Source organism: Ictalurus furcatus, chromosome 12 (genome assembly GCF_023375685.1).
Source record: "Ictalurus furcatus strain D&B chromosome 12, Billie_1.0, whole genome shotgun sequence".
NCBI lineage: Eukaryota > Metazoa > Chordata > Actinopteri > Siluriformes > Ictaluridae > Ictalurus > Ictalurus furcatus.
In genome coordinates this window covers 23,291,981-23,303,665 of record NC_071266.1, presented here as the reverse complement: position 1 = coordinate 23,303,665, position 11,685 = coordinate 23,291,981, and the positions used below count along the sequence as shown (strand labels likewise).

At 40.4% G+C, this 11,685-nt stretch overlaps 1 protein-coding gene across 3 annotated transcripts in view; it reads left to right on the top strand.

Moving 5' to 3' along the window:
- Positions 1 to 8,057, top strand: part of npr1a (natriuretic peptide receptor 1a) — a 100,030-nt gene extending 91,973 nt beyond the window's left edge. For 2 of the 3 annotated variants that reach the window (XM_053637325.1, XM_053637324.1), the window contains exons 17-22: positions 3,049 to 3,195; positions 3,313 to 3,436; positions 3,517 to 3,585; positions 4,646 to 4,820; positions 5,015 to 5,113; positions 5,471 to 8,057. In XM_053637325.1, coding sequence (XP_053493300.1) covers positions 3,049 to 3,195; positions 3,313 to 3,436; positions 3,517 to 3,585; positions 4,646 to 4,820; positions 5,015 to 5,113; positions 5,471 to 5,622 — 766 coding nt within the window. In that variant the 3' untranslated portion in view covers positions 5,623 to 8,057. The other variant, XM_053637326.1, reaches the window with a different exon arrangement.
- The last annotated feature ends 3,628 nt before the right edge of the window (positions 8,058 to 11,685 follow it).

Here is an 11,685-nt window from a genome sequence, read left to right as displayed (position 1 = left end):
CCAGCCTGTAATATTTAGCTTAAACAACAAGTGCCTTCTATGAGATGCCCTGAACATGAAACCGGCCTCTCTTTTTAGCCTACGCTAAACTAGCGTGAATCCTTCTTTAACTTTAACCCATTACAACTCACCCATAGTTGTTACTGATGCTCGGAATGACAGCAGTGACAGTAGTAACAGCAGTAACAATAGTTCAGTAGAAGCACTAGTAAGAGTAATGATGGTAGTGACAGTAGTTCAGTAGTAACAGTAGTGACAGTAGTTCAGTAGCACCAGTAGTCCAGTAATGACAGTAGTTCAGTAGTACCAGTAGTTCAGTAGTAACAGTAGTTTGGTAGTACCAAAAGTGACAGTAGTTCAGTAGTAACAGCAATGACAGTAGTTCAGTAGTAACAGTAGTTCAGTAGTAACAGTAGTGACAGTAGCTCAGTAGTAACAGTAGTTCAGTAGTAACAGCAATGACAGTAGTTCAGTAGTACCAGTAGTTCAGTAGTGACAGTAGTTCAGTAGTAACAGTAGTGACAGTAGTACCAGTAGTGACAGTAGTTTGGTAGTACCAGTAGTGACAGTAGTTCAGTAGTGACAGTAGTTCAGTAGTTCAGTAGTAACAGTAGTGACAGTAGTTCAGTAGTAACAGTAGTGACAGTAGTTCAGTAATAACAGCGATGACAGTAGTTCAGTAGTAACAGTAGTTCAGTAGTAACAGTAATGACAGTAGTTCAGTAGCACCAGTAGTCCAGTAATGACAGTAGTTCAGTAGTACCAGTAGTTCAGTAGTAACAGTAGTTTGGTAGTACCAAAAGTGACAGTAGTTCAGTAGTAACAGCAATGACAGTAGTTCAGTAGTAACAGTAGTTCAGTAGTAACAGTAGTGACAGTAGCTCAGTAGTAACAGTAGTTCAGTAGTAACAGCAATGACAGTAGTTCAGTAGTACCAGTAGTTACAGTAGTACCAGTAGTGACAGTAGTTTGGTAGTACCAGTAGTGACAGTAGTTCAGTAGTTCAGTAGTGACAGTAGTTCAGTAGTTCAGTAGTAACAGTAGTGACAGTAGTACCAGTAGTGACAGTAGTTTGGTAGTACCAAAAGTGACAGTAGTTCAGTAGTAACAGCAATGACAGTAGTTCAGTAGTAACAGTAGTTCAGTAGTAATAGTAGTGACAGTAGCTCAGTAGTAACAGTAGTTCAGTAGTAACAGCAATGACAGTAGTTCAGTAGTACCAGTAGTTACAGTAGTACCAGTAGTGACAGTAGTTTGGTAGTACCAGTAGTGACAGTAGTTCAGTAGTTCAGTAGTGACAGTAGTTCAGTAGTTCAGTAGTAACAGTAGTGACAGTAGTACCAGTAGTGACAGTAGTTTGGTAGTACCAGTAGTGACAGTAGTTCAGTAGTTCAGTAGTGACAGTAGTTCAGTAGTTCAGTAGTAACAGTAGTGACAGTAGTTCAGTAGTTCAGTAGTGACAGTAGTTCAGTAGTTCAGTAGTAACAGTAGTGACAGTAGTTCAGTAGTTCAGTAGTAACAGTAGTGACAGTAGTTCAGTAGTAACAGTAGTGACAGTAGTTCAGTAGTGACAGTAGTTCAGTATTAACAGTGGTGACAGTAGTTCAGTATTAACAGTAGTGACAGTAGTTCAGTAGTAACAGTAGTTCAGTAGTAACAGTAGTGACAGTAGTTCAGTATTAACAGTGGTGACAGTAGTTCAGTATTAACAGTAGTGACAGTAGTTCAGTATTAACAGTGGTGACAGTAGTTCAGTAGTAACAGTAGTTCAGTAGTAACAGTAGTAACAGTAGTTCAGTATTAACAGTAGTGACAGTAGTTCAGTAGTAAGAGTAGTTCAGTAGTAACAGTAGTTCAGTAGTAACAGTAGTAACAGTAGTTCAGTATTAACAGTAGTGACAGTAGTTCAGTAGTAACAGTAGTTCAGTAGTAACAGTAGTGACAGTAGTTCAGTATTAACAGTGGTGAAAGTAGTTCAGTATTAACAGTAGTGACAGTAGTTCAGTATTAACAGTGGTGACAGTAGTTCAGTAGTAACAGTAGTGACAGTAGTTCAGTAGTAACAGTAGTAACAGTAGTTCAGTATTAACAGTAGTGACAGTAGTTCAGTAGTAACAGTAGTTCAGTAGTAACAGTAGTGACAGTAGTTCAGTATTAACAGTGGTGAAAGTAGTTCAGTATTAACAGTAGTGACAGTAGTTCAGTATTAACAGTGGTGACAGTAGTTCAGTAGTAACAGTAGTGACAGTAGTTCAGTATTAACAGTGGTGACAGTAGTTCAGTAGTAACAGTAGTAACAGTAGTTCAGTATTAACAGTAGTGACAGTAGTTCAGTAGTAACAGTAGTTCAGTAGTAACAGTAGTGACAGTAGTTCAGTAGTAACAGTAGTGACAGTAGTTCAGTATTAACAGTAGTGACAGTAGTTCAGTATTAACAGTGGTGACAGTAGTTCAGTAGTAACAGTAGTAACAGTAGTTCAGTATTAACAGTAGTGACAGTAGTTCAGTAGTAACAGTAGTTCAGTAGTAACAGTAGTTCAGTAGTAAGGCGAATCACAGGTTTACATTAATACTCTCATTCTACTTTATCATACTTTAGCATTAATATAGTAACAGCTAGGGAAGTCATAGGGACTTGAATTCAGATGCTCCACATAATCTAAAGTCCCCAGTGTCCAGTAGACATGAGAGGAGCACCACTGCATCGCTCTAGTTATGTGGAAATGATGTCCTTAATCCCTGAACTAAATTCCAGTTTAAATCAGCAGGTAGGCATGTAGCACTGTGGGTAATATAGAGAACCGTTAACCAACGTGAAAACATTTGGAAAGAAGGAACTCAAGAACTAATTCAACTAAGTTCACTGAGAATTTCATCATAAATAATTGAAGATCACATATCGATTATACATACTGAAATACACCTAAGAGAATATAACCGAATATATTGATGTGTGGTCAAATATATAATGAGCAGCGAGTACAGCAAACGATAGACTACGAAAAATAATAGACTGGTGCGTTCATTTTTATCTGTCGCGCCCTGCAGAGGCTATGGCCGCAACATCCTGGATAATCTGCTCTCGCGAATGGAGCAGTACGCGAATAACCTGGAGGAGCTGGTGGAAGAGAGGACACAGGCATATCACGAGGAGAAACGCAAGGCTGAAGCACTGCTCTATCAGATCCTGCCTCAGTGAGTGCGATCCTCACTGGTTTTATCCACACCAAGCCTTTTGCTCTGCTTTCTCCATGGACATCGTATGTGTGAGGTCACTAATGGGGTTAAAATGCCTCTTTCTGTGCGATGCAGCTCAGTGGCGGAGCAGCTGAAAAGAGGAGAGACAGTGCAGGCCGAAGCCTTCGACTCGGTCACTATTTACTTCAGTGATATAGTGGGCTTCACAGCTCTGTCTGCAGAGAGTACGCCTATGCAGGTGAACATATTCATGGACATATCTGATCGGTACATCATGGCTGAGTTACAGCATTCACACACAGGCTAATGTTTCCGCAGGTGGTGACTTTTCTGAATGACCTGTACACCTGCTTCGACGCCATCATTGACAACTTTGACGTTTACAAGGTAATAAACTGCAGATGCATACTGTAGGGTTCGAACCTGTGGGTCTGCTACCAATTATCGTTTAAAAAAAAGATGATGATAAAAGTTAATAACGTTCTGTTATTTGAGACAAAATGAGACAAATATTTGTAGCTGAATTTGATATTCTCTGATATAACCCAGATATATTTACTGACCGGCTTTCATTTTTAATTATTGTTCCGACTCAGTGTATTTTATTCAAATTAGACATGTAAGATACATGCTCCTAATCATTTAAATGATAGAATTGTGTGAAGAATATAATTAGTTAAAATGACAAAAAGGACTTTTGGACCTTGTTAAACTGTAAGCTCAGATTTTTGGACTCGATTAGTTTTTGTAATAAAGGTAGATTTGTGTGTGTGTGTGTGTGTGTGTGTGTGTGTGTGTGTGTGTGTCTTTATGCATGCTTGTGTATTTTGGTGGGGACCAAATGTCCCCAGAAGGATAGGCATATCTGACCGATTTGACCTTGTGGGGACATTTAGCTGGTCCCCATGAGAAAACTGCTTTGTTTTTTGTTGTTGTTTGTTTGTTTGTTTACCCAGAAAATGCTGTTTTCATTTAAAATGCTAAAAGAGGCTAAATGTTTGCTTTTGTTACTGAGGTTAAGGTTAGGTTAAGAATTAGCTACATTAATAATTGTCAATGGAAGGTCCATGCTAAGATATTATAGGGGTCATGACATTATAATAATGTCATTATAATATGCGTGAAGTTTTTTGCACAAAAATCGTACAAAATGTAGTCATTTATGACCTTTTTCCACCCTGTCTCTGTCCCTCTGACTGAAACGATAGCGATGTACCCACCCATTGCTACGATTGGCTAACATCTTTGCCTGTGAATTAATTATCAGCACCCCCTACCATAATAAGTGCGGGACTGTTTTCAGCGACTGAGCGCCAGTGGGCGGGGCCAACGGTGTGATGATGTAAAGGTGTTGATGTCTTTCTGTAGGGGCACTCGTATGCAAATGTATGTGTGTGTGTGTGTGTGTGTGTGTGTGTGTGTGTGTGTGTGTGTGTGGTGCCTCCAGGTAGAGACCATTGGTGATGCGTACATGGTCGTATCAGGACTTCCTGTCAGGAATGGGAACCTGCATGCACAGGAAATCGCCCGTATGTCTCTGGCCCTCCTCAAAGCCGTGCACACCTTCATGATCCGCCATCGACCTGATCAGCAGCTCCGCCTGCGCATCGGCATTCACACAGGTGAGGGCATGGGGTCAGGGGTCAAATGTAAAAAGTAGAAAACATCTCCGGATTTCGGACAAAGCTTCTGTAACAGCCTGGATATTTCAAATCTAGTAATGATTGTGGAAATTGACTAAATTGTGTGTTTGTGTATGTGTGTGTGTGTGTGTGTGTGTGTGTGTGTGTGTGTGTGTGTTTGTATATATTGACAGGTCCTGTGTGTGCTGGGGTCGTTGGACTAAAGATGCCAAGGTATTGTTTGTTCGGTGACACGGTTAACACAGCTTCACGCATGGAGTCAAACGGGGAAGGTAAGACGTTATTGTTTCTATAGTAACAGCCCACGCTAGGAGCTGTACGATGGACGCTTCACGGAGACGTATTAAGAAAGTGTGTAATTGCTGATATGGTGACGATTCCCATGAGGAAAAGGTTACGCGACATTTTTTTGGAAGGAGTCTCCAGTATCAGCGCAGGAAACTTGAACTTTTTTCCCAAACTCTTCAAGATGGAGGATTTCTTGATTTTGCATTGAAAAATTAATAAAACGTGAAATCCTGGAGGGACTGTGATGTGGTCCTCATAATATACACCCTTGCAGATTCACCTGTGCACACGTTTACCATGTATCATGCTAATGTCAGTGTTGTTGTCTGTTCTTTTATCAGCACTAAAAATCCATGTGTCGGAGGCGACGCGATCGGTGCTGCAAGAGTTAAACTGCTTCCAGCTGGAGCTGAGAGGAGATGTGGAAATGAAGGGCAAAGGAAGGATGAGGACCTACTGGCTCCTGGGAGAGAGCACGGCCGAGCACGCCTGACCAGATCGCCTGAGCGGCACACAGGAGGACGCACGAGTAGAGAAATATATATATATACGATCATGTAGCAGAACGGTTTAGAGGCATAAACGGCCTTGACGAGAGAGAGAGAACCACGGTGATGGAACTGCAGGGTGGAGATGCACGGGTTTGAGGATGTGATGTCCCGGAAATTCCTTTCCGGGCAGGGTTGGGGTAAAATAAACAGAAAATCAGCACCAGGAATGGAAGGCTGATATAAAGGACTAACAAATCCAAGCAGAAGGACAGCACCATCTAGTGGTGAAGTCACACGTCTTTTTTATTTCATTTTATTTTTTTTTTTTAGTTTCAGCTCGAATTTGTGAAAAGATGGAGACGAACTGGCGTTTAGTTTTCCCCTTGAAATGAAAAGCGGTAGGACGTTGGGGATGGTCGTGTATCATAATATATTATATTGTGATAGAGTTTGGAAAAGTGCACCCCCTTAATGTGTTAAAAGTGTTCATTTTCCTATTAAATGCCCCTTAGTTCAGTTCAAATAGACTGACCTGTGTGTTTTCCTGTTTTCCATACTTGCCACAAGTGCTTGTGAATTATCTGTGTTACGTAGGCACGTGCCAATAATCATGACATCATGATATTTAACATACACAAGATTGTTATGAACGCGCCGAAATATTGTACCGTATACGGAGGAACGTCAGTCGGCCGTCGAGGGTTCTCACAAGACAAAGGCAAGCTTATCTGGTCATATTTGAATGTGCAGCATAAAAAAAACTTTAAAAAATTATAAAAAGTAGTTCCGTAATTTGACCGTATTTGAATGTGGATAAAAATAAACACGAATAGAGTTTTGACATCCGTGCTTTAAAAAATACTTAAATATATTTGTCCAAAGCGGTGTAGTAAACTTTTTAGATCTTTAAGCTTGTGTAGGATTTCTAGCAAATGTCACGTTTTTTTTGTTTGTTTGTTTGTTTTAAATATTATCATGCTATTGAATTATTGAGCAGCGTTAATCTGTCTAATTTGGTCGGATTTAAAGGATTCATCACATGGGAGCAATCCCATAATTCTAGTCACCAGTTTAGTGTTCTATGAAAGATTGGAAAAAAAAAAAAAAAAAAAAAAAAAAACATGGCGGAAATAATTTTTTACATCACTGATTACAACGTTACCGTAATGCTGTCTTGCTATTAAAATATATTAATAATAATAACGAGCTGATATGAATTACATAAAATATATATATATTTTAAATATATAACTTTTCGACGTCTCTCCACTCTTCGGGTCGAGTTTGGGTGAGCCTGTGCCCACTGTAGCGTCAGATTTCTGTTCTCGAATGACAGGAGTGGAACCGGATGCGGTTTGTAGCTCATCCACCTCGTGTTGTTAGTTCTGAGATGCGTTTCTGCTCAGCGCGGTTGTAACGAGTGCGTATTTGAGTTACCGTAGCCTTCCTGTCGGCTCCAACCGGTCTCATCGTTCGCCTCTGATCTCGCTCATCAACCAGGCCCACAGACCCGCCTCTCACAGGATGTTTTGTTTTTTGTTTTTCGCGCCATTCGCGAGACTCTAGAGACCGTTTTGTGTGAAAATCCCGGGAGATCAGCATCGACAACGACACCAAAGTCGTTCCAAAATCACCTTCTTCCCCCGTTCTGATGTTTAACGAGAACATTAAGTGAAGCTCTTGTCTTGTATCTGCACGATTTAACGCGCTGATGAAACCTAATCGAGAATATTACGCCGAAGGTAACGGTATAAATCGCGATCGAAAGCTTTTGGAGTTATCGCGACGCTTGATATCGGCACGTGCCTACGGTTTTGTCGCTTCATCTTTGAATGTGAGTTACCGACGAAACATGTTAAAGTGTTCAGAATGAAAACCTAAAACAGCTCGGACTGAGAACGCAGAAAAGACCCGCTGTGCAAGACGCTACCCGCGATCATCTCTCCTGCGGACGCTGTTCCGAAAGCCTGTACAGAACAGAACAGAACAGAACATCCACGTGCCAGCTCATGGACTCACATAGACACGCTGATTGTAGAAGACCAGCTCGAGTGCTCACACACCTGTAGTTCCTTTTGAAAAGTGTGTGTATATAGAACAGAGTTAAACAAACCTTTTGCCAAATCCTGAACTTGTAATCGTACTGTAACGCTCAGACTCCATGAACACACCACAGTAAGCTGAATTCACGTGGTAAAGACATTTGTTTTATAATGTGATATATTAAAAGTACAGCTCAGTGGGGGGTTTTGTTTGTTTTCGTTTTCTCTCAATCTCTCTCTCTTTTTCTCTTTTTAGGAAGGGCTTCAATCTTGCGTTCGTTTCGATTGTCTCAGAATTGCGCTTTGGGAAAAGTGGGAGATAAAAAGAATCTTAAAACATATGTTAGAAATATATTACTATGAGTGTTTGAGTGTTCATGTTCATTATGTTGTGACTGGGCTTTTGTAATAATATATATATATATATATATATATATATATATATATATATATATATATATATATATAAAAACAATAATAATAATAAACTGTAAATACTAGAGTCTTACATATAATTGTGTAACGCATGTGTAACACAACACTGGAAGTGTAACGTGTGTAATATTACAGGGTTAATGGATGTTATGTGATGCTATTTTTGTACTATGTAAAACCGAACGAAAAAAAAATTGAACACTGCATAACTGTTTGATCTCAGAATCGCTTGATTTATACAGCAGCTAGACTAGACGTACCTGGTCATTTTGGTAACTTGTGGTTGGAGCGTCCGTTATTTATTAGCTACATGAGGAAAAATGGGGCACCAAACATGTCTTGGGTTTTGATTACCGATGAGGTAAGTGGAGGATTTGTTGGTATATTATTAGTTGTTGTTGTTATTTTTGCCTATGTATATATGGCGTATATGAAAGCATTCAGAAATGAAGGGACGTTCTTTAAGTATGAACCCTTTACTGCATGGTGTTGCCATCTAGCAACAATTCAGCTATTTCCATTTTTTTTTTTGATAGGCAACTTTAAAATAACAGCAAAAATAATAAATGTCTCGTGACCAGGAAGTGCTGTTTGCACTTCCTTTTCTGCCGTCATATATGCACGGTGAAGGTCATCGTCGGAGGGCTCGCAAAGTTGATATATTTTTTTTAATATTTAGGCAAAACTAATTACGGGGGGGGGGGGGGGGGGGGGGGAAGTTGAAACACTGTCCGAGATAAGTTCACATTTATTTGTTGTCATTTAAACAAGTTGATATATTTTGTGCCTTCTTTTAAATGGTAAAATGTCATTGTTGCCAGATGGCAGCAACATGCGATGATGGAAGTGTGGTATGTGCGTTCTTGAATTGAAACAGGCCGACATAGCAAAAAGAAAAGAAAAGAAAAAAAAAGACACTAAGCTTCTCTAATAGTAGATTTACATTTATTTTCCACATTCAAAGTAAGAAAAGCTGTTGCAGTTTCAGACATTTTACAATTGCACCCTTTTTTTCCCCCCAAGAGAAATAATTAATAATTCAAGACAACGGATTTAAAATATACTTCACCCAAAAGATCTATTTTTTTTATTATTATTTATTTTAAGAGTAAATCCATCCACATACAACTGTAAATTCCTTTCTAAAAGATATAACTTTTACATGCTTATTAGGTGGCAAAAAAAAAAAAAAAAACCTCTGCAATTTTTATAGTCTGGAAAATGCAGTAATTGGGAACGTAATCTCGTACATTTTGTGTTATTTTTGACTATACGATACTTTCCACCATTGCATATTGTTCCCATACACTAACAATTTACCAACTACCCCCTCTTATATTTTATATATATATATCTTTATTACTTGGACTAATTTAAGTAATATAAATCCATAAAAACATTGCAGTAGAGGGTTAAAGGAAAAAGTCCACCCTGAAACACATTCAATATGGTCACATAGAAATACTTGCGATGTGTTTAGTGATTCTCGTGCTAATTTGTTGGTTGGGGTTGTATTGTCCTTATTCCCGAGAGTTGCACCGATGTCACAGGGGGACGTTGTTAATGCTAGCACATTAACAACGGTGTTTAATAATAATTATATTAATAAAATGATATCATTTATCAAATTTAACAGACCTAAGTGAACAAGTTCCTCTGTTAGCACATACAAACAAACGAGCTTCGTTTCTTGCTCAACATTTTCCAGCTGTGTTCAACGTCGTATCAATGAGAAATCTTGCATTAGATGGAGTGGAGGTGTCCCAGGAGACAACGCAGCTGTACAAGACTATATAAACGAGAGTATGGGCGCGATGGCATTGGCATGAACGTTGACGATTTGGAAGATGATTTTAGTTGGTTACATTTATATAGCGCTTTACATAGTACGGGGGGGGGGGGGGGCTCCTCAACCACCATTAGTGTGTAGTATCCACCTGGATGATGTGATAGCAGCCATATTGCACCAGAACACCCACCACACACCAGCTATTAGTGTAGAGGAGAGAGTGATGGAGCCAGTTCAGAGATGGGGATTATTATAAATGGGGGACATGACAGAGAAGAGCCAATGCGGGAATTTCTCCAGGACACCAGGGTTATACCCCTACTCTTTTACAGTAAGTGTCCTGGGATTTTTAATGAGCACAGAGAGTCAGGACCTCGGTTTAACGTCTCATCTGAAAGACGGTGCTGTTTATACAGTATGGTGTCCCCGTCACTATACTGGGGCATCAGACCCCACAGGGTGAGCGCCCCCTGCTGGCCTCAATAATACCACTTCCAGCAGCAACGTTAGTTTCCCCCAGGAGGTCTCTCATCCACGTACTGGCCAGGCTCAACCCTGCTTATCTCCAGTGGGAAACCAGACGAGAACTGCAGGGAGTTCATGTTTACAGTGTATACAGATGAGGAGGTGAGAGAACTGGACGGACTGAAGGACTAAAGCACTCTCATCACTCTCTTTACTGGGCAGTTGAACGGCATTGTGGGTAACCATTAAACAACACGTCGATGAAAGAAAAAACTCAGAATTGCATTCAAAATGAATACTGGATGACATCACAGTCTCAGTGTTTAAGTCTAGGCTTAAAACGTATTTGTTTACTCAAGCCTACCCTGACTAGACTTTCTATTATGCTAAGCACAGTCCTAATAATCTTTTCTCTCCCTCTCTCCTTCTGTCGAGCCACGCACAATTTTTATGGAGATACTAGAGATCCTGATCCTCTCTGCTCTCCGGACCTGCCTGATCCGTTTCGGATGTCCTGCCTCTGGATGGAGCGCTCATCTACTCCAATTCCAGATTGCTGGGACTACGGCTGCTTCTAAGGCCAAACAGACTTCATATAAATATCCATAATGAACTTTTTCACATTATCTGTTGTTACCCAGATGAGGACGGGTTCCCTTCTGAGTCTGGTTCCTCTCAAGGTTTCTTCCTCTTAAAACATCTTAGGGAGTTTTTCCTCGCCACCGTCGCCACTCATTGGCTTGCTCAGTTGGGATAAATTCGCACCTTTAATATCTGTATACCGTGTTGATATTTCTGTAAAGCTGCTTTGAGACAATGTCTATTGTAAAAAGCGCTATACAAATAAAATTGAATTGAATTGAATTGAATACTGGAAGATGACATTAATTATGAAGATTAATATGCACAGGACACACGGTTAGTGGTTAGCACGTTCGCCTCACACCTCCAGGGTCGGGGGTTCGATTCCCGCCGCTATCCTGTGTGTGCAGAGGTTGTATGTTCTCCCCGTGCTACGGGGGTTTCCTCCGGGTACTCCGGTTTCCTCCCCCAGTCCAAAGACATGCATGGTAGGCTGATTGACATGTCCAAAGTGTGTGAATGTGTGTGTGATTGTGCCCTGTGATGTATTGGCACCCCGTCCAGGGTGTACCCCACCTTCTGCCCGATTTTCCCTGAGACAGGCTCCAGGTTTCCCGCGACCCTGAAGGATAAGCGCTATAGAAGATGGATGGATTAATATGCATAATGTTCAGGGTGGATTTTTACTTTAAGTTCAGAGACTCTTCTTGGTGAGAGAAGGTTATTACAGCCCTAAAAGTAGAAACTCAAAG